The sequence below is a fragment of the Myotis brandtii genome, unplaced genomic scaffold (assembly GCF_000412655.1).
Source record: "Myotis brandtii unplaced genomic scaffold, ASM41265v1 scaffold82, whole genome shotgun sequence".
Taxonomy (NCBI): Eukaryota; Metazoa; Chordata; class Mammalia; order Chiroptera; family Vespertilionidae; genus Myotis; species Myotis brandtii.
Window position 1 is genome coordinate 3,571,762 of NW_005371324.1, and position 27,979 is coordinate 3,599,740.

The 27,979-nt window shown below is 36.6% G+C and overlaps 1 protein-coding gene across 5 annotated transcripts in view; it reads right to left on the minus strand.

The window, feature by feature from the left end:
- Positions 1-662: 662 nt before the first annotated feature.
- CAPS2 (calcyphosine 2) overlaps positions 663-27,979 on the minus strand; it is a 50,370-nt gene continuing 23,053 nt past the window's right edge. For 4 of the 5 annotated variants that reach the window (XM_014531695.1, XM_014531694.1, XM_014531696.1 and 1 more), the window contains 10 exons: positions 27,200-27,319; positions 22,140-22,214; positions 20,953-21,048; positions 20,771-20,864; positions 16,119-16,237; positions 15,116-15,192; positions 13,302-13,456; positions 8,265-8,384; positions 5,967-6,063; positions 663-1,471 (listed from right to left, as the gene is read on the minus strand). In XM_014531695.1, the coding sequence (XP_014387181.1) occupies positions 1,296-1,471; positions 5,967-6,063; positions 8,265-8,384; positions 13,302-13,456; positions 15,116-15,192; positions 16,119-16,237; positions 20,771-20,864; positions 20,953-21,048; positions 22,140-22,214; positions 27,200-27,319 (1,129 nt within the window). In that variant the 3' untranslated portion in view covers positions 663-1,295. The remainder of the gene's footprint in view (positions 1,472-5,966; positions 6,064-8,264; positions 8,385-13,301; positions 13,457-15,115; positions 15,193-16,118; positions 16,238-20,770; positions 20,865-20,952; positions 21,049-22,139; positions 22,215-27,199; positions 27,320-27,979) is intronic. The other variant, XM_005884132.2, reaches the window with a different exon arrangement.

Genomic DNA, 27,979 nt, shown 5'->3' on the forward strand with positions numbered 1-27,979 from the left:
ACCCTTTTATTAGATAGTATTTCTGATATTTTAGCAGTGAGTTTTGGTACCTTCTAAAATCTTGAAAAGGTACATACTACTTTGAATTTATTTAGTTCACACACATCACATTTTTTAAAATGTTGCCAGGAGTATAGATGAATAAAGTTATATGCCAAAAAGTTGTATTCTACACAGAATATATTTTCATTTTTTAGCCACTTATTTTACTCAACACTGTTTTTTAAATAATTTATATTAACATAAAAATGTAAAATTATGAACTTGGAAACAACTCTATAAACTTCCCTCTTTGTATTTCTAAGGAGAAGTGAAGAACATAGGAGAATTTAGAAAAAGTGATTACAACACTTCTAACCATTAAGTGATATCTATTTAGAAGGAACTGTTTCAGTTGTTTATATAACAACAACAACAGCAAAAAGATGTTTAGAATAATTTATAATCATCTTAGGACACAAAATATCTTTTTACATTTTGGTTAAGAATTATCAAATTATCCCTCAGTCCATGTATGTGACAATGCCCTTTCTGAGATGTTTATTCAGTAATCTAAGAAAACATCCTGTCTCCCATTTTGTATTGTTTCTAGCTAAATAATAATTCTGTGCAGGTTATAAGGTCTGCAGTTAAAAATAAAATAAAAAGATGAATAGAACTGGTTACTAAATAATTACATTGTGTTCTATTGAGAAACAACAACACACAATGTGGAAGACAGGAATTCACAAGTCTGTGTTTAAATAAGCATTTTAGGGCTAAGCCTCTATCATTCAAAATATTGATGTTACAGAAAACATCCATAATCACACTGCATGGAAAATTTCTCTTGCATATCCTTTCATTCCTTTAACATTTTCATATGTTTGAACTATTTCAGTCTCATAAGTTTGGGGTCCAATTCCCATTTATCAAATTGAAAAGAGTAGCAATTTTATTTTGGGAAATGAATAGGGAAAAAATTGGACAAGAAACTTGGTTACTACATAGATGATCTCATATAGTTTGATACAGATGTTACTTTCCTCTGAAGTCTAATAAAAAAAAGACCTCTGAAATATATTCAAGCAGGGTCTTTTTTAAACTTAGAGACAAGTGAACAATCATACTTGTACCTGAACATACACATACCCCTATATCTGTCTTTCTGAATATTTCTCTCTCTAGACTCAATTCTTTTGAGAAAAAAAGGGGAAAAAAAGAATAGAGCTTTAGAAAATTATATTGCAGTGTTTGATCATACTTCACATTGAATTCATCTCTCCTTTAAAATGCTTAGGACTAACTTCGAAAAACTAAATCCCCCATGGAGTACGTAAAATAGTAACAAAATCTTCATCATCTACTACTCCTATACTTAGACCTTCATAGTAATCTTCAAATTCACCATATGAGACTTCATCAGACTTGCTGCAGGCTTCTTTTAACGTATCCAGAAAAGATAATTTGATTTCTTCCTCTGTGGAATGGCCTGCAAAATAGTATTGATGATGTAACAATCTCCATAAAAGTACAGGAAAATGACCATTGATGGTAAAGAAATACTTAATCGCCTTGTAAAACCTTTTTAGCAATTTGAAATCTCATGGCAAACTACCCCGTAATTTATTTAAAAATTTTCTTGCATGAACTAGAATTTAATGGTAATGACTTTAACACACATTGGAGGCATCTTTTAAACTTCTGATAAGGTGCATCCTATATGTATAGGCAAAACAGCAGCTACAACTGTTGCATTCTTGTATTTCTTAATGTTTTAAAGGACTCTGCTTAATGCTCATTAAGGAATCATTTCAAATCATTTCAAATCATTTCAAAGATTTACATGCTGTTAACACAGTGATGTCATGTGTAAAAGGCATGTCCCATTCAGGTATTAGTTATTTTGTGAATCAGTTACTCATGACTGCAGCTAGAAAAGCATTGCTGCAAACACAAGATTCAAAGGCCATTGGAAATGTTTGTGGAAGACCTTACACTTGATTAAATCATTATATTTTAATCTCTGACATTAAGTAGGCTATTTCCATGGGGTTATATTAAATAAGATTGACTTTATCCTATAAGAAGATGCTATTGAGAATCATATATGTTTAAAAAATTGTAATTCTTTAGTTTATTATTTAAAAAGAGAACATAAAATATCTGATTTATCCTTCTGAAAATTCATTTGATTTTTTTTTAATTCAGAAAGAGAACAATAAGCTATTTAAATAAGTAACTTTGATCATATTATGGTCAGAGAGGGAGATTGATCTCAGCTTAAATACCATTTTCTTGGGGAGCTTCCACTGGTCACCCAATGTAGGTGCCACCCCTTCACTCCCTACCCTCCTGGCACTGATCTACTCTCAGGATCTGAAAGTACAGCAGGAAAAAAGACATTCATTAATTTTTTAATTAAAAAAAAGAAGGATTAAGAGATGAAAGGAAGCTATAGATGGTCAGATAATACACAAAGAAAATAAACAGAAGCCCATATGTAAAGGCAGAAAAGGGTTAGAAAAAATCTCTGTGACTCTATAAAACATTTTATTTTTTAAAATGTATTGTTTTATTTAAGGATAGTTGGTATAAATCATTTTAAGTCTCATTTAAAATAACAAACTTAAATAAGAATGCTGCCTTAATTGTTTGTCTAATAGGACAGGCAAAATTATGGTCAAAGTTGGATGTTTTTCAAGTACTGGAGGTTCTATAATGGACTTAGATAACAGTTCATTCACAGTAAAAGAATAAAATCTGCTTTGAATAGCAAAATGCTTAGTGTCTTTTAAAAACATGTATAAGAAATAAAGAACAGTGATTATTTTTTTAAAAAACAGGTTGAATAAACAAGGACTGAATAATTGTGCCATACAGAGATGGTAATATAAAACAATATAGTAAATTTGTGATTGAATGTTAGTCAAGGATAATCAAGATCTAATGTATATAAAAATATATACATGTTGGCAGAAGAGATTTCTCTCTTTGATTACCATCCATATTTTTAACAGATAAGTTTTCACACTATTTTTTTTCTAAGAAAAACATTTTTATTTAAATTTGTTTCAAATATTGAAGCACTGTATACCTCCGTTGTATCCCCACCCAGGAAATACCCACCTCCTATCATTTGTAACCTTTCTTCTGCTTCTCTTAGTATTTTAATAAACAGCATCAGATTTCTAATACTAGTGCATAAAAAACACTTGATAAATTCCATTTCTATTAAAGCTGAAAATACTTTTAGTTTAAATAAATTATTTAAACTAAAAAGAAAATATTTTCTGTAATTAAATTAAATTGTCTGATCTAAAATCCTTAATTTGAAATTAAATTATCAACAATATACATCCTAAAGATGGGCATGTGAATAAATTATAATTTGTAATGATAGATTTAACAAAAAAGTTTGTTTTTTTAAAACAGTAACAGATTTTCCTCTTTTTAAGGTTGTTTGGTTTACTAGCTTATCTCCCTCAATGTGAATGCAAAAACAAGGTATCTAATTACTTAAACTAACAAAGGTTTATCCAACAACAAAACAAAACCCTCACCAAGAATTCACCAACACATAAAATAAAATAAACTAGAGCTACTTAAGCAGTTTAATTAAGATTATTAGAGGGGAGAAGACAAAGAGAAAAACACATGGTGTTGAAAGCACTTAATTTTGAAAAATGTAAACTATCTTGTTCTTATCTTTAGTATGACAATTTAAAGGAAAAAAGGCAGGGGATGGCATGGGTTTTAAGAGAAAAACATATATACTACATGTAACTAAATAATATTAGAAATTCTCTTTCAGCAACTGTAGTTCATTTAGTCATTGATAAGCAAATTAAGTTATTTTGACCTGAAATATATTATTAAAAATTGGGAAGCCAGTGGTGATTATTCACTTTAATCTTCATACAAATTCTGTGGGGGTTTTTTCACTTCACAATTAAAAGTAATAAATAAACTATTTGCAAGGGTTAATAACAGAAATAAACCAAAGTAATTACAGTGTATCTTTTTAATATTAAAAAAGGAAAATTCTAGAACAATAGCCTTCTATAGTATTTATCAGTACATAATCAAAATTATGAATTAGAGATTATTCATTAAATATAAATTATGAATGATCAATATACATACAAAAATGTGTTTAATCTCCCAAATAATCAGGGAAATGCAAATTTAAAAAATATAGACTATTAGATTGGCAAAAATCTGAGGTAAAATAAAATCTCCAACTAATGGCAGTATAATCTGGTATAGCTGTCTTACAAAGCATTTTGCAAGTATCAATTAAAACTTGAAATGTTGATATTCTAGGTCTTGATATTACCCCAAGAAAATAGGCCAAATAAACAAACTCATTAGTTTGTTGGTTGCACATAATAGGTAGAAATTAAAAGTCTTCCAAGAGAAGACTAGCCAGGTAGATAAGTTTTCACATTATTTTTTGCTAAGAAATAGGTAACCTGCACTCAATTATAATATATTGACTTTTTAAAAGAATAACATGCAGCAGATAAAAATAAGATAGCTCAACATGGATTAACTTAGAAATAGCTCTAAAACATATCCTATATAATAAAAGCTTAATATGCTAAGTGTCTGGTCATCTGGTCAGCCATTCAATCAATCAAAGCGTAATGTGCTAATGATATGCTAAGGCCACTCAACTGCTCGCTATGACATGCACTTACAACCAGGGGGCAGACACTCCGACTGGCAGGTTAGCTTGCTTCTGGGGTCCAGCCGATTGGGACTGAGCGAGATGGGCCAGACACGCCCTGGAGCCCTCCAGCAGCCCCTACCCAGCTGGCTAACTTCCCGAGTCCATCCCCGGCCTGATTGTGCACCAGTGGGGTCCCTCGGCCTAGCCTGTGCCCTCTCGCAATCCAGGCTGAGGGACCCCCTACCTCCCAGTGCATGAATTTGTGCACTGGGCCTCTAATTGTTGAATAAGATAGCAAACTACACAGCAATATGTTTAGTGAACCATTCATGAAAAAACTTCAAAAATTATTAGATACTTATAGTACATATAAACTATGAAACTCTATAATGTAAGGACTGGAATATATGTACATATAAGAAGCCCAGTGGATGAATTTGTGCACAGATGTGGTCCCTTGGCCTGTCCAGCTGGCAGGAGGTACTGCGAGAGGTTGGCCCCAGCAGCAAGCTAACCAACGGCTGATTCCATAAGGAATCGGGCTTCTTCCTCCCTCCTGCCTGGGTCTGTGGTGCGGGTGAACCAGATTCAGTGCTGTCAGGGCCCTAGCAGCAAGGTCTGGGTCAGTGCGCTTCATAGCTACCGGCCTGTTGTTCTGGTCATTCTGGTCGTTTGGTCGTAACAATCGCTTAGGCTTTAAAGATTAAATAATAGCAATTGCTACCTCTTTAAAGAAAAATGCAATGTAAAGTGGCCAAATGCTTTCTATATAATAAAAATTCACTTATAAATCAATTATGTATTTATAAGTGAATTTTTATTATATAAAGTCAGAAGAAATATAGTAGGGTAATGAGTCTCTAGAATTACTTTGAGATGTTCTCTATATCTTCAAATTTTCATTATATCTTCATTATATGTGTAGCTCTACCCTTAGAGAAAGACATTCCCTCATTCTGCCTTAAATCTTCAAGTATAAGCACATTCAGTGAAACTAATTCAGAGAATTTGCACATGTAATTATCTATTCTCTATATCTATCCTGTTATTTTTAACTCAAATTCCTCACTAGCTGAATAGAAAATAAAAGTTCAATCTTGATTATAAACATCGAAGAAAAAATAAGTAGACAATAGACCTGAGAATTTTTAAATGAAGGTCAAAGAGCTCTCACTTTTCTAGTTTAAAACATAATGATTTATTCCTCCCCTAATGGCCTCAGGTCTACATTATAAACTAATATTACTTGAAGATATTACTTTCATTAACTAACATTTTAGAAATCTAATGGATTTTACCTCATAATAATTACCTGAAATTACTTGAGGGTGCTTCTTTGCACAGTAACATTTTCTTATGTCTATGATAGGCACACTGCCAGTTTTGTTGAAATCTAGTTTCATAAAAGCCTAAATAATAAGAGAAATGTTATTTTTTTCTACGAAATCATTAGACATGCAAACCTTATTGATTATTCTTCAGTAGTTATTTATAAGCTTTAAACAAGACAATTTAAAAATCTAAACTGGTATATGAAGGAAGCATCATGAATGCAAGAAAAAATGGCATTGGAGCAAGATATAAGGTGCCAACTGATGATTGTTGGCACCATTTCACTGTCAATGGGAATCCCCAATTTGGGGTACAGTGAGAAAGGAAACTTTATCCAGTGCAAACAGCTCAAGTGTGAAACAGCATGGCTGCAAGATGGTCTTCAGAGAGGTGGCCCTTGGGTGAGGCCCCTCTCACAAAGCTCTGCTCCTGTCCGGTCTGCCTGCTCTGCTCCGCTCTGAGCTCTGCTTCATTCTGATCTGAGGAGATATCTTCAGTGTTTCAGCTCCAGCTCAGGAAAACAGCCTTTAGTCTTCAACAGAAAGGGAAAGTGTACTCCAGTGATGGCGAACCTTTTGAGCTCGGCTTGTCAGCATTTTGAAAAACCCTAACTTAACTCTGGTGCCGTGTCACATATAGAAATTTTTTGATATTTGAAACCATAGTAAAACAAAGACTTATATTTTTGATATTTATTTTATATATTTAAATGCAATTTAACAAAGAAAAATCAACCGAAAAAATGAGTTCGCATGTCACCTCTGACACGCGTGTCATAGGTTCGCCACCACTGGTGTACTCCCTGAGCCAGAGGAAAGCTGACTTATAGAGAAGTCCCGGCCCCTGGACCTTAATTAGTCTATCCTCATGCAATAGAGAACTCCAAATCCTTGAAGTTTGGCTGGTCCAAAAAACACTGCCCTGATTGGTCAGTGAGCTGATCTGATTGGTCAATAAAATGCTAATGAGGATATAGCTGCACAGTTCCAATTGAACAGGGGAAGTCTCAGTCCTATTGGCTGAAACACTATTTCAGGAACTCCTCTATAAGGGCTGGCTCATACAGCAGGAACACAGTGCGGGTCTGTGTGAGGGCCCTGTTTAGACAGGGCTGTTAGGCTCTATTTATAAATTTGAGACCAGTTAGCCACCAGGAGCCCTTCTTGGTAGTATCTTCTTTCTTGGGGTCGAGATAGGTAACCTGCACTCAAGTATTACCAGTAGTCACATAGCTAGTAGTTTATGGAGACAGCAGTGTTTATGGAACTAGTAATTTGTGAACCAAAATTTGATTCATATTTCATTTTCCTTTTATATTATTTTCCTAAAATATATGCATAAATTATTTAGATTTATCCTGGGAGAGTTGTATTTGTATGTGTTTGTGTTTTATTGAAATCAAGATACATTGCAGATAAAGGGATTTAGAACCTTTTCAGTGGTAATTCACTCAAGTCTTACAATAAGGAACCTAACAATCTACTAAAGCAACTATTTAAAGCCCAGCATGTGTGGTTCAGTTGGCTGAGCATTATCCAATGCACTACAGTGGTGGGCAAACTGCAGCTCGTGAGCCACATGTGGCTCTTTAGCCCCTTGAGTGTGGCTCTTCCACAAAATACCGACTTCTGCGCATGGGCCACAGTGTTTCAATCGCATTGTACATGCGCGCCCGCACGTGGTATTTTGTGGAAGAGCCACACTCAAGGGGCCACTGAGCCGCATGTGGCTCACCAGCTGCAGTTTGCCGACCACTGTACTAGGAGGTCACCGATTTGATTCGTGGTCAGGGCATATGCCCCGGTTGCGGGCTCAATCCCCACTAGGAGCTTTGCAGGAGGCAGCCAATCAATGTTTCTCTCTCATCAATGTTTCTATATCTCTCCCTCCCCTTCCTCTAACTCAGCGGTTCTCAACCTATGGGTCGTGACCCCTTTGGGGGTCAAACGACCCTTTCACAGGGGTTGCCTAAGACCATCGGAAAACACATATATAATTACATACTGTTTTTGTGATTAATCACTATGCTTTAATTATGTTCAATTTGTAACAAAGAAAATACATCCTGCATATCAGATATTTACATTACGATTCATAACAGTAGCAAAATTACAGTTATGAAGTAGCAACAAAAATAATTTTATGGTTGGGGGTCACCACAACATGAGGAACTTTATTAAAGGGTTGCGGCATTAGGAAGGTTGAGAACCACTGCTCTAACTGAAATCAATAAAAACATATTTTTTAAAAGTAACTATTTAAAAGATTACTTAGTTACCTTTCGAACAAATGATTTTCTGTATTCATTCATTTCACCAATAATGGCACGTCTGAATTCTCCATAGTCAACCTTGCCATTGCCATTGTCATTCAGAATTAGCCATGAAGACTCAAAATCCTAGAAATAATACACAGAGACCAATGACTCTTACACCTTAAAGTTGTACATGACCATAAGATAATAGTATTTTGTTACATCTTTTATAGTCTTAAACAAGGTAGAGGACTTAAGAAAATCTCCCCCCCCCCCCAAAAAAAAATTATATCCAAATCCATTCAAAGGCACTCAGAAAGCTATTTAAAGAAACTCTGTGGTGAACAGTTCTGTAAATTTAATAATCATTTAGGAGTGACAATAAGAAACAAATTGTCATTTTAAATTCATTTTCTTTCCATACAAAAATAAAAGTGCTCATTGTTTACTTGGCTTTGGACATTTAATTATTTTTACATATTATATCTGTGACAATTAAAAAATCACTTCAGGTTCTGGAATGCCTCCAATAGCAATAGAACCAGTAATTGTATTTCTCCTAGTCTTTAGGCTTGAAAGTATAAAGCATAATATTTGAATGATTCTAATATGATTCCACAATTTACAGCATAAGGTGTTATTCTGAGTAAATCTCTTATGCTAGTTTGTTCATTTTACCATTGCCACTTATTGCTTTGATAAATGCACTATTTAATAGAATATTCTATTTCCAGAGTTCCTAATAACAAAGAGATCACGCCATGAGATTTTCTTAAATTCAGGTTTCAGTTGCTAGCTTTAAATGAGAATGTAAACAAAACATCTGACAAGGTGATTGACAAATAATAGTGAAGCAGGATAGTAAGAAGTTAAGAAAATTGCTTGGCAAGTAGGCCGGGGAAACTGAGACAGATAGCTGAACAAACTGGCCCAGCAATTTACAGCCAGACACAGAAGGTCTCCAAGGGTAGGAAACCCAGGTGCCTAGCAATGAGCAAAACTAGTGCTAGATCTCGCCCCCAGGGTGGCCTTTCCTCCCCTGGCGTATGGCTGGGCATGTGATTTAGACCCTCTGACCTCTCCCTAGAAATAATGGTATTTCAGCTCCAGTCCCAGAAAAGCCGCAAATCCAAGCGAGTGATGCCAGGACCAGCTGCGATGACTAACGACCCCCTGGCCCTGACCAATCAGTAGAGACCATGACTCTGAAAGGACACGCCTGGAAAAGCTGATGAATAATCTGCTGAGATCTCACCTAAATGCCCAGCCTTTAAAAAACCTCAAAACAAAGGGCCCAGAATACCCCCTCTCCTGGGAGCATGCCCTCGCCTTTGCTCCCCCCCCCCGCCCCCCGCCGCTTCTTCCCTCTCAGATGTGCATCTCCTGAATTCGAAGGGTCCCGAGGAGACTTGCAACCAGGGGAGCAATGGGCAGAGCAGCACCAGCTCATCCAGGGCCAACCCCCTGAGCCTGTCTCCAAGGCCCCTTTCCTCTGACTCCCCAGTGAGCCCTGCCTAGTCTCCCGCTGCTTCTTCTATCCTAGGCTCTTCCTTGGTTCACTGCCCCCAGCTGTAGTAAGTGTACTCTCAAAATCACCTGGACTTGTGTTGTAAAATCTTTCCTGCACGGAGTGAAGAACCCACACGCTATCTGCTGGCCCTGAGGCAGACTCGCTCGGGCCAGGTCCCCTTTCCAGTAATAACAGGTCCTCAAAAAATATTCTCTTCTACTTCCTCCTAATTTTTCAAATAAAACTGTAGTAAGAAAAACTAAATCTCAGCAACCCATACATTTTTTTGTCTGCCTTAATGACCTATACATGATACAGACTTTAAGGGTCTGTAAAATGAGCTTTTAAGTGTGAACTCATAACTAATATGGATAGGAAAAAATGAATTTGCTAACCCAACTCATGGAATTACTAGATTTAAAAGACAATGCTGGAGGCTTAAAATGAATAATTTTCAAAACTTGAATAAGTTACCAAAAGTGGCAACAAATTTATATAACCCCCTTCTTTTTTCAAGATATGGTACAGAATGAAAAATGATAATTAGTTGAAGAAAACTGAGGTTTATTCAATGATAGTATCTCTATAGAAATTAAGCTATTTACGGTGCATACCAATTTCTTTTCTAGGTGATTCATATATATATTTACTTATTTGTGCAAAGATGGCTGCACAAAGATATGTATTGCAACATTTATTATCTATACTAATGAAAGCATAATATGCTAATTAGACTGGATGTTCTTCTGGGGACAACCTTCCGAACTAAGCCGGGGCTGTGAGAGCCGAGCCCCTTGCACAAATTTCATGCATCGAGCCTCTAGTAATAATTATAAACTGGAAATAAACAATAGAAAAGTGGTTAGTAAAGCAAGTTTTAAAAGAAAAGGTTATTTTCTATATGTTAAGTATTTATATGTTATTCTAATATTAAGATTTTTTAACTTTATTTTTATCTTACAGTATTTTAGATATCCCCCGTGCCCACTTCCACCACAACCCCTTCCCTCTGCCATCTCCACGCTGTTGTCTGTGCCTATGGGTGATGCATATATGTCCTTTGCCTAATCCCTTCACCTTCATTCATCTAGTCCCCACCTCCCCCTGAGAGCTGTCAGTCTGTTCTATATGTCCATGCTTCTGTTTATATTCTTATTTGATAGCCACTTAATTCTGCTTATCATTGCATGGCCAATCTCCAGTGATGGGGGGGGGGGGCGGGGGGGAGGGCAGGCAAGAAAATGTTTAAACGAGGAGGAGAGGACAGGAAATGTTTAAAATATAAGAGAAAAAGGGGAAGTTTACTCATATTCTCATAAAATTTTCTCTCTCTGTTAGGTGCCTTGTATAATTTTTTGTTTTTATTCCTGAATCTAATCATAAAAATTTAACAAATCAACCAAAAAGGGAACTATTGTGGTGATGCAGAAAGAGTACTAGACTGCCTATCCAGTGTGGCTCAGTGGTTGGACTTCGACCTTATAAACCAGGAAGGAGGTCATGGTTCAATTCCTGGTCAGGGCACATACCTAGTTTAGGGGCTTGGTCCTCAGTGGGGGGCATGTAGGAGGCAGCCGATCAATGATTATCTCTCTTCATTGATGTTCTCTATCCCTCTATCTCTCTCCCTTCTTCTCTGAAGTAAAATATATATATACACATATATAAAGAAAGAGTACTAGACTCGACTGAATTATCTGGGTTCCAGTTTTATCTCCGTTATTTATTACCTATGTAATCGTGGATAAAGACACCAAGGTTGCCCTGGCTGGTTGTGCAGTGGTTAGAGTGTCATCTCATGCACCCAAGGGTCTCGGGTTCGATTCCTGGTCAAGGCGTGCACCTGGGTTGTGAGTTCACTCCCTGCTCCCTGTTGGGACTCCTGCCCCTGGTTGGGCTCGCATACAGGAGGCAACCAGTCCATGGTCGAGATCTCTCTCTCTCTCTCTCTCTCTCTCTTTTTTTTTCTCTCTCTCTCTCCCCTCTCTAATATCACTAAAATTAAATAAAGAAATAGAACAGGAAATAAGAAGTGCCCTGGCCTCTGCCCTAATGGGGTTTACTTTCCATTTGCAGGCACAGACAGACAATACTTAAAAAGTAGCATAACGAAAAGAAAATGGGGAAATGGTAGAGAGAAGACCAGGTATCCAGGAACCAGATGGGTGCTCCTATAGACAGAAGTGCCAGGGCCGTACTCTCTGTAGAGAAAACTGTGGCCTGAATGATGAGAAAATCTAGCATGCAAAGGTCTAGAGCAGCGGTTCTCAACCTGTGGGTCACGATCCCTTTGGGGGTCGAACGACCCTTTCACAGGGTCGCCTAAGACCATCAGAAAACACATATATAATTACATATTGTTTTTGTGACTAATCACTATGCTTTAATTATGTTCAATTTGTAACAATGAAATTGGGGGTCACCACAACATGAGGAACTGTACTAAAGGGTCGCGGCATTAGGAAGGTTGAGAACCACTGGTCTAGAGGAAGATTACTCCACAGCAGAGGGAACAGTATGTGCAAAGGCTCTTGGGGTGGGGACTGAGGGCATGAACAATTTGTAATTCCTGGACAGGCCACACTCCCTCTCCCATCCATGTCTTCACATGTGCTTCTCCTTTCTGTGCATGATCCATTGTCTGATCCACACCCCTCCGCTCTTGTCTGCTTAATTCCTCATGTTTAAAATTCAGCTGGGATATGTCCTCCTCCCGGAATCCTTCTATGATCTTCCCTCTCCTTCCCTATAACCTGATTGGAAATTTATCCCATGTGTTCTGAAAGCATGTTCTACTTAACACATATCATTTTGTAATCATTTATATCTTTCTATCCTTTTATTATGAAGACCTTTGAGGAGAGAGCATATCTTTTCAGAGCTTTGGATAATGGCTAGTTAATATGTTCTTAATATACAAGGTGTCCCCCCAAAATGTATACACACTTTGAGTTATTAGAAAGTCAGTGTTTATTAACATACACTTCATTTTTAAAATTTAAAAGAATCTACAGAAATGAATAATTTTCTTTTCGGTCAATGCCTGTTTTCAAAGTGATGACTGTTCTGGTCCAGGCACTGCTGATGACTCAAAGCAATGGAATCCCAAATATTAAGAATCATAATGTTAAGTATTTATGTACCCTCAATTCATCGACTATTGCCAGTTTTGTACCGTAAACTTTATATTTTATGTATCCCCATAAAAAAAGTCTAGAGACACTTTAGGATAAATTTTCTTTGTTCAAAGCTTAGTCTAGCTTCACCCATTATTTCAAATCAGTTAAACCTGAGAAGGAGTGAAAACTGAGTTATCAGCTGTTAAAGTGTATATACATTTGGGCGGGGGGAAACCCCACTTATATATATGGTAGAGGAATGAATGTTAAAATTTTAAAAAATCAACAGGGCTTATTACCTAGTGGCTTAATACTAATAACAGGGCATAAAGAAGAAGGAGACAAATGAACTACTAAAATTTCAGTAGAGAAGTGAAGAATAGCACCTAAGAATAATAAATCATTCATGCAGTGAAGTATCTGTATGCATACCTTTTCAGACATTTCTAAGTGAAAGACTTTTAGAGCTTGCTTAAAATCTGCTTTATCTAAAAGTCCATTTCTTTCCTTGTCCAGTTGTTGAAAGTATTTTCCCATTGCAGTCAAAATACGGACACCTCTTTTATGTAGCTGTTCTTTTAGCTTATCTGTTTAGGAAGAGGAAAGAAGGAAACTAATACTTCCTGTTCACAAATTTATCAAATTGCAATTGTCTCTCATGTAAGAAAGTTAAACTTGATGTAACTGATATGAGTAATGTCAACCTAATTGTATGTATGACTGACAAAAAAAAACTTTGAAAAATAGAATCCTTTTAATAAAGAAGGTTATATATAAAATTGCATGCAAATATACCAGAACTATAGCACCACTGTGTGGTGAAAGTGTTATTTTTTAAATATAGGAAAATAATGTTTCACTTTATCAGCATGAAAATAACCTAAATGTTACAAAAAAAATTTTGTTTTCTAGGCATCCTTTTCGTCTAACAATCCCACATCTTTTCATCTCCTTCCTCTGTTTTTGTTGTTCAAATGAATTACAAAATTGACACCAGGCAAGTCACTCAAAGATGATCAGTTCAAAATGTCTAAAACAGTTTCAAATCAAAACTTCTATGTGAAAGAGCATCAAGGCTTGGAGTGTTATTCTGTACTGATACATTTGAAAGTAATCCTTTCTTCCAGGAATTCATAAGAAGTTATATTCTAGGCCCCTAGTATTTTCTTTGTGGGTCAGTGATTTCATTTAGTGCAGTTTGTGCCATCTCAAGGAAATATAGGGAACTTTACTAATAACATAGTAAATAAAATATATAGAGGAAGTAAATATCACCTGACACAATAGTGACAAATATTGTATTGACTATGTAAATAAACAATTTACAAACAATGGCATCAAGAATATTTGAGACTTCAAATACCAATTCCTACAACTTTAAAATGTTTCTAGTCTTACTCTGTGATCATCTTTAAATTATAAATCAGGATTTATCAAAATTCATAAATTATATGATGATTCTCTGTGATTACTTCTAGACTAAGAAATTCAACAAAAGAATTGTCTGAGCCTAGTATACTATAGTAGAAGATTAGACTCTAGAAATAAAATCTGTAATATGTGTTAGTGTCCAAAGCCTACATATATTACATCAACTATGTAAAGTTAATAAAACCAATTGTTTTCTGCATTTTAAGGATGAAAAAAGAGGTACAAGAGAATTACACAATTATATGTCTATTGAATGACAGCGTCCAAACACATCTGGCTCCCAATCTCTCATTTTTTCTTTTACACTAAGCTACTACAAATCTCTTTCGGATATCATCTAATGCATAAGACAAGTATTATATTACAAAATTAGCTACTTAATTCAGTTCATGAATAAACCCATATTGCCTAGTTCTTTCTAGTTGTTAAATTCATAATTCATATAATACTAGTTATTCAGTTAGATAGGATTATTAAAGTAGGAGAAATCTTTAAAATACTTGTATACATATACAGTGTCCCCCCCCCAAAAAAATATATATATACACCCTTTAACAGCTGATAGCTCAATTTTGAAAATGAAATGTATTTTAATAAAAACTGCCTTTATAATTATTCAAAGTATGTGTATACATTTTTTGGGAAACCATATATATGTATATGTACATAATTAACTTGCAAAAAAGATAAGCAAATAGAAAATATAAGTCAAGTGTCATAAAACTAAGAAATACCTGAAAAATACTGCTTTACTACTTACAAAGAAAATTGTTAAAAATTTAAAATACTTGAGAGTATACTAAAATGACACAGACCTTGAATGGCTTTGAAGACCAGCCTATCATTGGCCTCTTGCCTGGTTGTATCATCCTCCTGTTCCACAGAATCAGTTCTGCAATTGACATGTTAACAATGAAAAAAATACAATCTCTTTTGTAACTCTGAGTATGGAAACTCTCAGCTCTTCCCTGCTCAAGTCTCAATGAAACCCTATCAAAGTTAGAAGAGTGCCTAGAGATTAATCAAGTCCCACCTTCTGCCTGCTGATTTAATACCTGGGAGGATTAAATATGCTAAATCAAGGGCTAAAATCCTTAAAATCTCCCAAGAATTATCTTTAACATTTTTGTGACCATTTCATTGTTCTTTTAAAATAATTAAAACTATTAAATTTAAAAGCAGTTTTACCTTGCAAAGTATAAAGTGCTATTTTTGAAAACTAAAAAATGCATTCACTTTGAGCCATACAATAAAATGAATTATATTTATCACTATGAAACACCGAATAGCACTATATTTACCTCTAAGAAGCACTCAGCAATAACAATAGAATACATAAAATAATTAACATAGGTCCAATTCATTTAAAAGCCTTTTATATTCATAGAATTATTTTTACATTATGGATATTAGCAATCAATGAACAACTAGTAACATGTAGGACCCAAGACACTTTTAATGCTATAAAAACAAAACATCACACTAAAATGTGGGGAAATTAAACTATAGTGTGATGTACTGTATCTCATCTTTTAAATGTTATTTCTTTCTTCGCATTTTATAAAATAAAAGTGTTATAGCAAAGGCCAATTAATACAGTTTCGTCAACATAAAATGGGACATTTTTGTTCTTTGCTTGATTGTAACTGTTTCCACACATGAAGTGTGAGGTAAATAAAATAGATATAGCTATGCTTTGTTTTAAAAAAATATAAATCTAACTTAAGACAAAATGCTTTGGAATTGAATTTAAATTTAAGATAATAAATAACAGTGTTTTCACTTTCCTTCAAAATGACAAATGCATGTGTGACTTACCTGAGATCATTCGAAGCTACCCGATCAATATTTGTGATTCGAAGGATAAGTAATGCGTTTTCTTTTATGCTTTCTGGAAGTCTGAGATGATCAGAACTTAAAAATGTCAAGTTTGCACCCTAAAAAATTAACAGATGAATTATTTAAAGCTTATAATGTCTAGAAGAAGATACAACTAATACTAATTTTAAATATTCAATTTTTACTATGTGACATGGTATACTTTTATAATGATTTTTAAAAAGCATTTTAGAGACCATTTAGAAGTCATACAGGCTTCAACTAATAATATAGGAAAATAAAGGAACTAATCTCCCAATCAATCTCTGAATTAGAATAATCATCTACTTAACAATCCATGTAGAAAAATAATATAAGAACTCGATCTTCATAAGTATCTTAGGAAGATATGACAGATTATTCAAATGAAAATAGAGCTAGCCCTAACCGGTTTGGCTCAGTGAATAGAGCATCAGCCTGTGGACTCAAGGGTCCCAGGTTTGATTCCAGTCAAGGGCATGTACCTTGGTTGCGAGCACATCCCCAGTAGGGGGTGTGCAGGAGGCAGCTGATCGATGTTTCTCTCTCATTGATGTTTTTAACTCTCTATCCCTCTCCCTTCCTCTCTGTAAAAAATCAATAAAATATATTTTTTAGAAAAAGAAAGAAAATAGAGCTATTGATGCACAGATTGATGAACTGTGATAGATTAATCACACTTTTTCAACTAGTCTTTTGATAACAAACATCACATAAACATAAAACCTACTTTTAACCTGATTTGAACTTAAAGGCTTCAATAAAATATTCCTATCAAATATACATAATCTACTCAGAATATTGTTATTATTTTGATATCTAAGTCACTCATATAAATATGGTCAGATGGGAAGTTTAATTCTCTCTCTTAAAAATAATGGAAGAGATTTCTTTCCTCTCCTTTTTCCTGGAGCATTTACTTAAGAAAACTTGTAACTATAAGTGCTTCCTCCTTTATTTGAAACTAGAAGCCCGTTGCACGAAGATTCACGCAATGGGCCTTCCTTCCTCTGGCTGCCGGTACCAGTTTTCCTCCGGCACCAGGGACCCAGGCCTTTGGTCCGGACGCAGTGGAGAAGCCTAGCCTCGAGGCTACAGCGAGGCTTGGTTCCTCCCCTCTGGCCACCTGCGTATGCAAATTAACTGCCATCTTTGTTAGGTTAATTTGCATAGTCGCTCTGATTGGCTGGTGGGCGTAGCAGTGACATCAATTTGCATGTTTCTCTTTTATTAGTGTAGATGTGTATAAATTCTTTTCAAATCATAATATTAAGCAGTTGAAGAGACTATGTGGGTTGTGTAGTAGGGTTATAGACATAAGAACATACATAAAAGCAAATGTGTGTATATATTCATGTGTGCATAGGTTACATCCATGTGATCTGTGTCAGTGCATCTGAAGCTATACATTCATGCATATGAATGAACATATGTGGGTGCACTTTTTATGTATGTGTGCCTGTGGGCATGTGTGTATGTTTATTTGATTATTATCTTAATAGCAGGCACTAAAGTTTCTTTTAGGAAGTGTTTAGGAAAAGACCTTGGTGGGGCACATAGAAAAGTTCCAGAGTAACATCTGGAAATCAGAAGTAACACCCTCACCCCCAAAATAAAGAAGGACAAGGGAGAATATTTCTGCATAAAGAAATAGAGTATTGAAGGGAAGAGAAAAAGATGGGAGGAATCAAATATAGAATATTGAAGAGGAGGTGCGTTTACCATGGGAAATACTCAAGGGACATATATCTAAGAATAAGAATGTCTAATAAATTGTAAGCTGCTGACACTGCTGCAATAGTAACTTCCCTCCATGTCCCTTTCAAATTGTCTGCCATACACACAAAGCATCATGTACATGGCTTGCGTGCAGATTTCCCCCACTCTCTCCCTTCTTTTCTTCTTTTCTTTGATGGAAATCATAAAAGGGAGCAGAGTTCCACATCTGCTTCAAGTGACATAGAACAGGAGTGGTAGAATAAATCATAAACCACACTAAGTTACTGGAGACAGCACTCAGAGCCAGAGGTAACTTCAGTCGTGGGGTAAGCATTAGGCATCCTTTCCGCAGGTTGTGAAGTGGGAGTCGGAGCTGATTTTCTCCAGATGTCAAGAGGCAGACTTGAGTGACACGTGTATATTCTATTTAATCCCAGCTTAAGATGTAAAGTTTGTCCTCACCTGACAGTCACTACATCTTACTGATTCTACCTCCTAAAGAGGATTTTTCATTTTATTTTTCTAATTAGCTTCACAGACACAGTCACCTGCCTACTTCAGGTGGTCATAACCTCCTTCCTAAATCTCTATATTTCAATCCAATCTGGTTCTTTATACCTAGTCTTTAATATATCTCTTTCCCACATAGTAACTTGGAGGTCTTTCTAAACCACAAACCTGATGTCACCTCTCTCTCCACATTTCGTCCACATCTTATCTCTCAATGACTCCCCAACACATTTTATTTATTTGTTTGTTTATTTTTAAATCCTCACTGGAGGATATGTGTTTTTTATTGATTTTTAGAGAGGGGAAGGGAGAAAAGGAGAGTGAAACATCAATCGGTTACCTTCAGTGCACAACCCAGCATGTGCCCTGACCCAGAATCAAACCCAACACATTTTAGGTAACTCTTTAACAGAGGCTGCTGTTAGAAAGCTCTGACTCATTCTTGACAACACCAACCCTGAACTCTATACTCCAGACAGACTTTCCCTCACCTCTCCTATCTCCCTATCCAATCTAGCTAACTCCTTCTCTAATAAAATTTAGATGGCGCTTTCTTCATGAAGCCTTCTTTGACTCCACAAATCTAAATTATTACCCCTCCTATCTGACAATGTTTCCCATTAGACTAAACTCAACAAAAGCAGGGAATGGGTCTGACTTACCCACTGTGCTCTCTCTAATGCTTAGCCTATGAATATACAGTATTTGTTACATGAATGATCATGGTGGATAGTGCTGCATTGTAATCATGAGATAACATCTAAACTAATAAAAACCTAGGTGGTCCTCACGCCCTCGCGCGTGACATCATAACAAGATGGCCGCCACAAGATGGCCGTGTGCACAGTAAAGGCGGAGCCTGGTGGCCACTCTGCGCAGTGAGGCCTGGGGGTCCCATGGCTCCACGCGGTGTGGAGGAGGCCGGTCCTGGCAAAGAAGGCGGGTCGTGGAAGGGGAGGGCAGTTGGGGGCAATCAGGCCGGCAGGGGAGGGCAGTTGTGGGCGATTGGGCCGGGAGGGGAAGGCAGTTTGGGGTTATTGGGCCAGCAGGGGAGGGCAGTTGGGGGCTATCGGATCAGGCCTAAACAGGCAGTCAGACATCCCCGAGGGGTCCCAGATTGGAGAGGGTGCAAGCCAGGCTGAGGGACACCCCCCCATGCACTAATTTTGTGCACCGGGCCTCAAGTCCTATATAATAAAAGGCTAATATGCAAATTGTCCCCTCAAACGGGAGTTCCACCAGGAGTTCTATCAGGGGGTGAGGCTGTCTGGCCAACTGCCTGAGGCCCCTCCCCACAACTGGCCCTGCCCCTGATCGCTCCCCACCCAACCCTGATTGGGGTGGGCCAGCTGGACCCCACCCATGCACGAATTCATGCACCAGGACTCTAGTGTGAATATAATGGTTTAAAATATAGGAGCACTATACAGATTTGTAACATTATCTACTAGAGGCCCAGTGCACACAATTCATGCAAGAATAGGCCTTCCTTCCCCCAGCTACTGGCACTGGCTTCCATCTGGGACCTGGGACCCGGGTTTCCCTCGCAGCCCTGGCTTCGTCCAGAAGAACATCTGGTCTAATTAGCATATTATGCTTCTATTATTATAGATTATCAACCCATTCTAGGAATTCCTTGTGATACAACATATGCCAGGAGTTACATGAGGTGGAAAAATCACAAAGATAAGCTGACTATCAGATATATGACAGTTCCAGAGCCAACTACCCCTCTGTGTGGAGAAAAACCATGTGTCCCCAGAAGATAAGCCTGTTTTAGGTGAAGCATTGCCCCTAGCCCAGTGGCACAGCCCTGTAAAACCTTTGTTTGTTTGTTTGTTTAATCCCCACCTGAGGATATTTTTTCCATTGATTTTTTTTTTTAGAAGGAGTAGAAGTGAGGAGGAAAGACAGAGAGAAACATCAATGTGAGAGAGACACATCAGTTGGTTGCATCTCGCATGTGCCCCAACCAGGGCCAGGGATTGAGCCTGCAACCAAGGTAGGTGGCCTTGACCGGAATCCAACCTGACACAAGTTCATTCTAGAAGCAGAAGCTCTAACCACTGAGCAAATTGCTAGGGCCCTGGAAAGCCTTTAAAAGTACCAAGAAACAAGCTCTTCGGGGCTTACATTGGGGATTTGGGTGGGGGCAGAAGCTAATATTACAGGGGATAAAAGCTATGCTTCGATTCAGAGCACTGGGGTCTGAGTCTGAGAGGCAGAACCTCTAGGGAAACATCCACCATTGGCCATTCACACAAACAAATGCCCCTGCTCAGGAAGAAGAATCAGCTAAGAAGAGAAGCCCTCTCCTCCAGCCCCACAGGACCCACAAAATCCAACACCTGGAATGAAACCTTTGTACACATACACAAACTTACAATATAAAAATCGCCAAGTTGGTATTGTTTGCCTTTTCTTCGCCCACACTGATGACTATAAGTGTTTTTTTTAATAAAAGGAAGCACATTTGTTCTAGAAGTTAAATGACAAGAATGTGAAATTAGTCAGCTTCTCTTGGAAGTAGTCATCTTGAGAGATGTAACAATGCTTTATGGCATACCTATTTTTCCCAAATTGCCGATATTCGTAAATTGTAAGGGACTGATCATGAATAAAAAAGAACCCAACCAGCTCTCTGCAAGCATCACGTCCATTTCTAGAAAAAGAGAATAATATCAAAGGTTTTCAAATAAGATCACTTTCAAATTAAATAATAAGCTAAAATCATCACGTCAGAGGGATGATATTGACTCCCTGGAGTGTGTGGCAATGAGCAGGGGTTAGGGGCCATGGTCGGCAAACTGCGGCTCGCGAGCCACATGCGGCTCTTTGGCCCCTTGAGTGTGGCTCTTCCTAAGCCTTAGGAGAACCGTAATTAAGTTAATAACAATGTACCTACCTATATAGTTTAAGTTTAAAAAATTTGGCTCTCAAAAGAAATTTCAATCGTTGTACTGTTGATATTTGGCTCTGTTGACTAATGAGTTTGCCGACCACTGGAGGGGAAGCCACGGGAAAAACATGCCACAGCTTGTGCAGTGCCCATTTTAGTTAGATTTGGATGGAGAAAAAGCTTTAGCTTACACTGATATGAACATGGATAAGTAGACTACTAATTTGATATAGACTTTTAAGGTAAAGTGAAAGATCTTTAAAAAATGTTGAGTTTTCAAGAAGCCAATCAAGGATGTGCATTTATTACCCTTTGTCCAAGAAAGTTTAACATCATTAAACAAACATGATAGTTAAAAAAAAAAGACTTTACCAGTAGTGTACACAAAGAATATGAAGTAGCATTTACATTTTACTGGAAGTTTATAAGACAGCGAAAAGAGAGTTAAGAATCATCTACTTTGTCATCTTCTTGCATCTATCAATAATCTACTCTAACTTAAGCCATTAACATGAAATTATATAAAGCAGCTTACATAAAGGTTATTTTTTCAATGGCTTAGAATCTTCTGGTAGTAATATATACCTTTTAAAAATTCATTTCTCTATTTCTTTTCAAAAAACATTTTAAAATCACATTTTAAATAACTTTTAATTAAAATGCTTTTAGTTAGGTTCATACTTCCTATAATTTTTATAACGGATTGATATATATTACCTAAAAATGTTTGTTCTAAATTCACATTTTCACTTGTTTGTGACAAATTTGACTAATCTCACTATTGTCATTTCTATTTGAAAATAGGATACATTTTATAATCATAAGATTTAAAAGTTTAATAAAATTATAATTACCTTGATATGATCCTACAGTCAAATTGCACTTTATGAGAAAGCATATTTTCGGTTAATGTAGAATGTGTTCTTATCCTGTTAAGAAACACATTTGTCAACAATGATTTTAAAGTTACATATATTTGATATAAACAATAAAAGTACAAAAAAGTTGTTAATGTTTTGAAATGCACAAATGGCATTAAGATGACCATTTAACCTCTTTTTTCCAGATTGATCAATGCAGCAGACACATAAGTATAAACCTAAAATATGGCACGTAAGACATGAACAACTTTTATGTTAGAATGTATAGTAGCATAGTGTTATAAAAGTAAATATTCAACTAGGATAGCATATTTGTGACTGGCACTGCTGCAGGGCTAACCCGACTGGCATTTCTAACCCTATTCTCCTTGTTTCCCTTCCACCATAGAATTTGCTTTCTTAGCCTCTTTGATTTTACGTGACCGAGCAACCCAGTTCTGCCAATAAACTTCCAAGAAAGACTGATTTGTCTGGATAAGAGAGTGGCATGGGAAGAGCTCCTGACTGTGAACATGGCAGGGATATGACACTAGGAGCCACTATAGCAATCAAGCAACCATGTCAGAGAGGCCAATCAAACCTGGAAGAAGTCAGCCCAGAGCTATGCCATTTCTGAGCTACTGAAGTAAAACCAACAACGTCCAGCAGCTAGTTGTATATAAGAAATAAATCCTGACTTGTTTAAGTCACTAGCAGTCAGGTTTTCAGTAGGGGTAGCTCAAAACATTTCTTACCAAAATCCAGGAGAGTGCAAAAGAGAATTCGATGAGGTTTTAGCCTTGGAATTGGTCTATGAGACCTCAGGTCAGACATTTAATCTTTATGGCCTTCAGACAGCACTGAGTGATCTCACAAAGATTGCTCTTCTTAAAGTTCTGTTTAATAATATGAAGCAAAGCACCAATGTACACACTTTGGCACTCTACTACCAATAATCTCTGTGTTAAGAAATCTTAAGATTCAGTGATATATTTTTAATCGCCTTCCTAAATAGTCTTATGATATATCCTGCAGGTGTAATAACATTGCAACAATGCAAATAGCAAGGGACATAAAGATCTTCAAATGTTTTATTTCTATAAAATCTAGGTCTCTATGAAAGGTAAACAAGATACAGCCAACAAGAGGCAGTAGACCAAATGAGTTTGTGAACACAGGGTAGAGCCATAAAAGCTTGATCATCTCAATTCAATTTAATCCATTAGTATTAATGTGCTTATTGAATGCCCATTATGTGCCACAAACAACTCTAAATGCTGAGAAAATAACAGCTTTAATAATAGTTACCATTTATTGAGAACTTCCTAGACACTAGTTATTATTAAAATCACTTTAATGTGTATTGGCTTATTTAATGCTTGCAATAACTCTGTGAAGTAATTATTATTATCCCCATTTCACAAATAAATTTTACATAAACATACAGTTAGTACATGGCAAAGCTAGAAAAAAATCTTGCTCATAACCATTACATTATATTGCTTCTCAAAAGTGAACAGAACTCAGTATAACAGTGATAAGTTGAAGTAATAGCTTCAATGAGTCTAGTGACTCCTTGAAAACATAAAAGAAGTAAACAGGCATCTATATTATTAATGGAAAGTTCCATATTGGGCTTTTAGGTATCTGATAAGCAGTACCAATAACCTACCAAAGTTCTTAACCAATACAGAAATAAGAATTAAGCAGGTCAAGATCAAAATATGAATTTTATTATTGATTGAGTTTAGGAATACAGCAACAGGAAGTTAAGTCTTTGATGCTAGAATTTAACAGACTAACTCACTCATTCCCGTTGGGGAGGTACTTGTAAAATATAATGCATAGAACAGAATGTGTACTTCTGCAGACAGCTGATTCCCAAGGAAAAGACGAGAAGACATGCCAATTTTCTGCTTCTAACTCTATAAAGCAGAATTTTCTCCTCTTCTATTGGGAATAATAAAAAAGGGAGGGGGTGAAGTCCATAAATTCAATAATTCTAATCAATATCCCCATAGAATTTTTCATAGAACTAAACTAATTTAATCAAAATTTCTATTAAAGAGAAAAGGGCCCAGTATGCTAAGACAATATTGAAGATAAACAAGCTGCACGTATTTAGTATAAAGCAATACTAATTAAGATGGAATTATAGCCCTAGTCAGTGTGGCTCAATGGAAACAGCTTCAGGCCCTGCACCAAAAGGTCATGGGCTTGCTTCCTGGTCAAGGGCACATACCTGTGTCAGCTTTGATCCCCAGCCCTGGTCTGGGTGCATGCAGAAGGCAACCAATAGATGTGTCTCTCTCACATTGATGTTTCTCTCTCTCCCTCTCCCCCTCCCTGTCCACCCTCCCACTCTCTCTAAAAATCAGTGGAAGAAAATATCCTGGGGTGAAAATTAACAACAACAACAATAAAAAAGATAGAATTATATTGGTGCAAAAATATATTACAGGTAGATGAGACCAAAGAAAAAGCCTAGAAGCCTACCATGAATTTATAACAACTTGATAAATGGCATTAAAAGTCAGAGAGATAATGAGTTTATGGTTGGCAGACATTTTTTAAAGAAGATAGAGAAGCCCCAATGGTGTGGCTCATTTGGTTGAGCATTGACCCATGAGCCAAGAGGTCACCGGTTGATTCTCGGCCAGGGCACATGCCCAGGTTGCAGGCTCAATCCCCAGTAAGGGGCATGCAGGAGGAAACCAATCAATGTTTCTCTCATGCATGGATTATTCTCTCTCCTGCTCTCCCTCTCCATTCCTTTATCTCTCCCAAATCAACAACAATATATATATATATATTACACAAAGGACACTAACAACAAGTGGAAAGAATGGCAAACTGGTCTACACTGAAATTAAGAATTCTGATCAAGAGAATGTAAAGGCGACCACAGGGTAGGAAAAGAGATGTTCAGTAAATACAATTGAAAAGGGACTTGTAACTAGAATGTATAAATAAGTTCCACAACCAATATGAAAAAGATTTGAAGGGAAGTTTCATATAAGAATATATTTAGATGACCAATATACATATGTAAAAGTACTAAACTTCATTATTCTCTAGTGAAATGTAAATTAAAATTACCAATACATCCCCATAAGAACTAAAATAAAAAATATAGATAATACCAAGCAAGAGCAAATATATGGTGCAATTAGCATCCTCTTACTGCTACTGGTGACAGTGTTAATTGCAATCACTTTGGAAAACTATTTGGCAATATTTTAAAAAATATGTTATATATAGATTTCATAGAGAGAAGTTAAAGGGAGAGAGAGATAAAAACACCAACAATGAGAGAATCACACATTGGCTGCCTCCTGCATGCCCCCTACTTGGGATCAAGCCCACAACCGAGGCATGTGCCCTTACCAGGAATGAAACAGTGACATCCTGGTTCATGGGTCGACGCTCAACCACTGAGTCACCCCAGCCAGCTGTTAATATTTTTTAAAGTTGAACACATGCATACTAAATGGTCCAGTGATTCCACTTCTAAGTAGGTACTGAGCAGAAATGGATACATATATTCACAAAAAAGCATGCAAAAAGTTCATGGCAACACTATTCATGAAATGTCAAGTGTCCATAAGCATGGACATTTACCATATATACCATAAATAAGTTATGGTATATTTATATAATGAAATACTGTACAGCAATGAAAATAAAGGACACCTATTAATAATAACATGGATAAAATGTACAAACATAATGTTGAGCAAAATAAGCCAGAAACAGGGTCTACATTTTGTGATTTCATTGAAGTGCATAACCTCTGATAGTAGGACAGAGAAGTCAACCTGCTGTGGCAGAGGGTGTGGACAGTAATTGGGAGACAGCATCAAGGGTGGGGTGTTGTTCAGGCTGTGAAAATTCATATGCCGTACACCCAAAATGTGTATACTTTGTGAGAGTGTATTTTATTTTAATAAAACTTTAAAAGAGAGAGATTTAGATATGTGATAGCTGAATGATGGTCCCCTAAAGACGTCCATGTCCTAATTAATCCTCAGAACATGTAAATATGTTAATTTACATACGATGGCAGATGGAAGAGCTGGGGATGAGGAGATTGCCCGGGATTACCCACGTGGCTCAGTGTCATCACGTGGGTCTTTATAGGAGGGAAGCAGAGGAACACGTGAGACAGAAGAGTGTCAGAGTGAGATAACACGAGAAGGCTTGCCCAGCCATTGCTGGCTTGGAACAGGGGAGAAGAGCCATGAGCCATGAGCCAAGCAATGAAGTTGAAAAAGACAAGAAAACAGGTTCTTCCCTGACCCTCCAGAAGGAATGCGCCTGTCAAGGCACCTCCCACAGGTCTGACCTCTAGAACTGTAAGAGGATAAATGTGTGTTGCTTTATAATACTGTCTGTGGTCATTTGTTACAGCAGCAGTAGGAAGTTAATGCATGATCCATTCAAATGTTTGAAGTCATGACAATTAAAGCTTCCAGAAAATAAGAATAAGACAAAAAGATAAAAGTTATAAGTAACTGCCTGACAATTACATGGGTCGATAAAAGAATTGCAGTGGAACTGGTAGATTTTCTATGTCTTTTAAAGCTGAGGCTAGATGTCAACAGTCAGTGAAGTTGTTGAGAAATTTAAGTGAAATACACCAGAGGCCTGTGAAAGCCCATTTCAGCCAAAAGCTGTTATAAGCTACAAAGTAAAATGCAAAATAATAACTTTTAAACACTAACTTTGAATGTAATACATACCAATGAGATTCAGCCAATATATATTGCGTACATACCAATGTCTCAGTTACTGTATCATATATTCTATACAGAAGGACATATCTATTCTCTCCTAAGGTTGTGGCTGTTATTCCTAAATTACAGATAGAAAACCTAAAGGGCAAATTTTATCCCAATATCTTAAAGTGGAAGGACAAGAATCTAAACTCCAAAAATCCAGTTCCTTTTAAATTGCAAAAAGCAAAAAACTTTTCAGGTGGACACAAAATAACATTTAAAAAAAACACATGTATAAATACCACAGGCTCAATTTACATTGGTAAGTCTTCTTACTTTGTTTCATGTAGTGTTCTTTTCCTAAATCGAAGAGGTGTTATGTTTGAATCTGGAAGGACACAAGCACCTTCTGGTTTCTCAGTGGTTAAGTTTTGCTCTGGATCACTGATTACAGCCCTACGCCACAAAACACAAAGTCCGACATTGAAGTGGGATAATCCATTGTGCCAGCATTCACATATTGGTAGGCAGTCAAAAAAGCCCATGTATGAATGCAAATTTACACTGCTATCAGAATTCTGTATTTGTCAGATGTTAAATGAATAATCGCCTTGTGGTGGGATGGTGGGGGTGGAAACATCACTAAAGTGAGTTCATGAGATAATGGAAGGAGATACATTGAAGACTGTAAGTATAATTATTTATTTTAGACAATTTACTGAAAAACATGCATGTGGAATATTATTCTTTCTCTCCACCACCTAATCAAAGACTTTTTTCTAAAGCTAAACTTGTCTTACTTCTTCTCGAAGATGTCCTAGACCTAGACTATTCCGGTTTCTTTTGAAATCTCGCAGTATTTACACATTCGTATGCAATTGAGCACAGCAGGTGCTAAATCTTTATATAGTTTTCTAAGGGTTGTGAAACTTAGATTACATTCTACAATTCTATAGTTAGTCCCACTGTTCCCAAACTCCACACCAAGTCACTCTGAGGTGCCCCAGGGAACTCCCAGGGACACTGCAGGATATTTTTTAGTTTTTGAGGGAAACACAGTATTTTGTATTTATTGGACACCACATGAACTACTAGCTCAAAGTAACTCACAGTTTC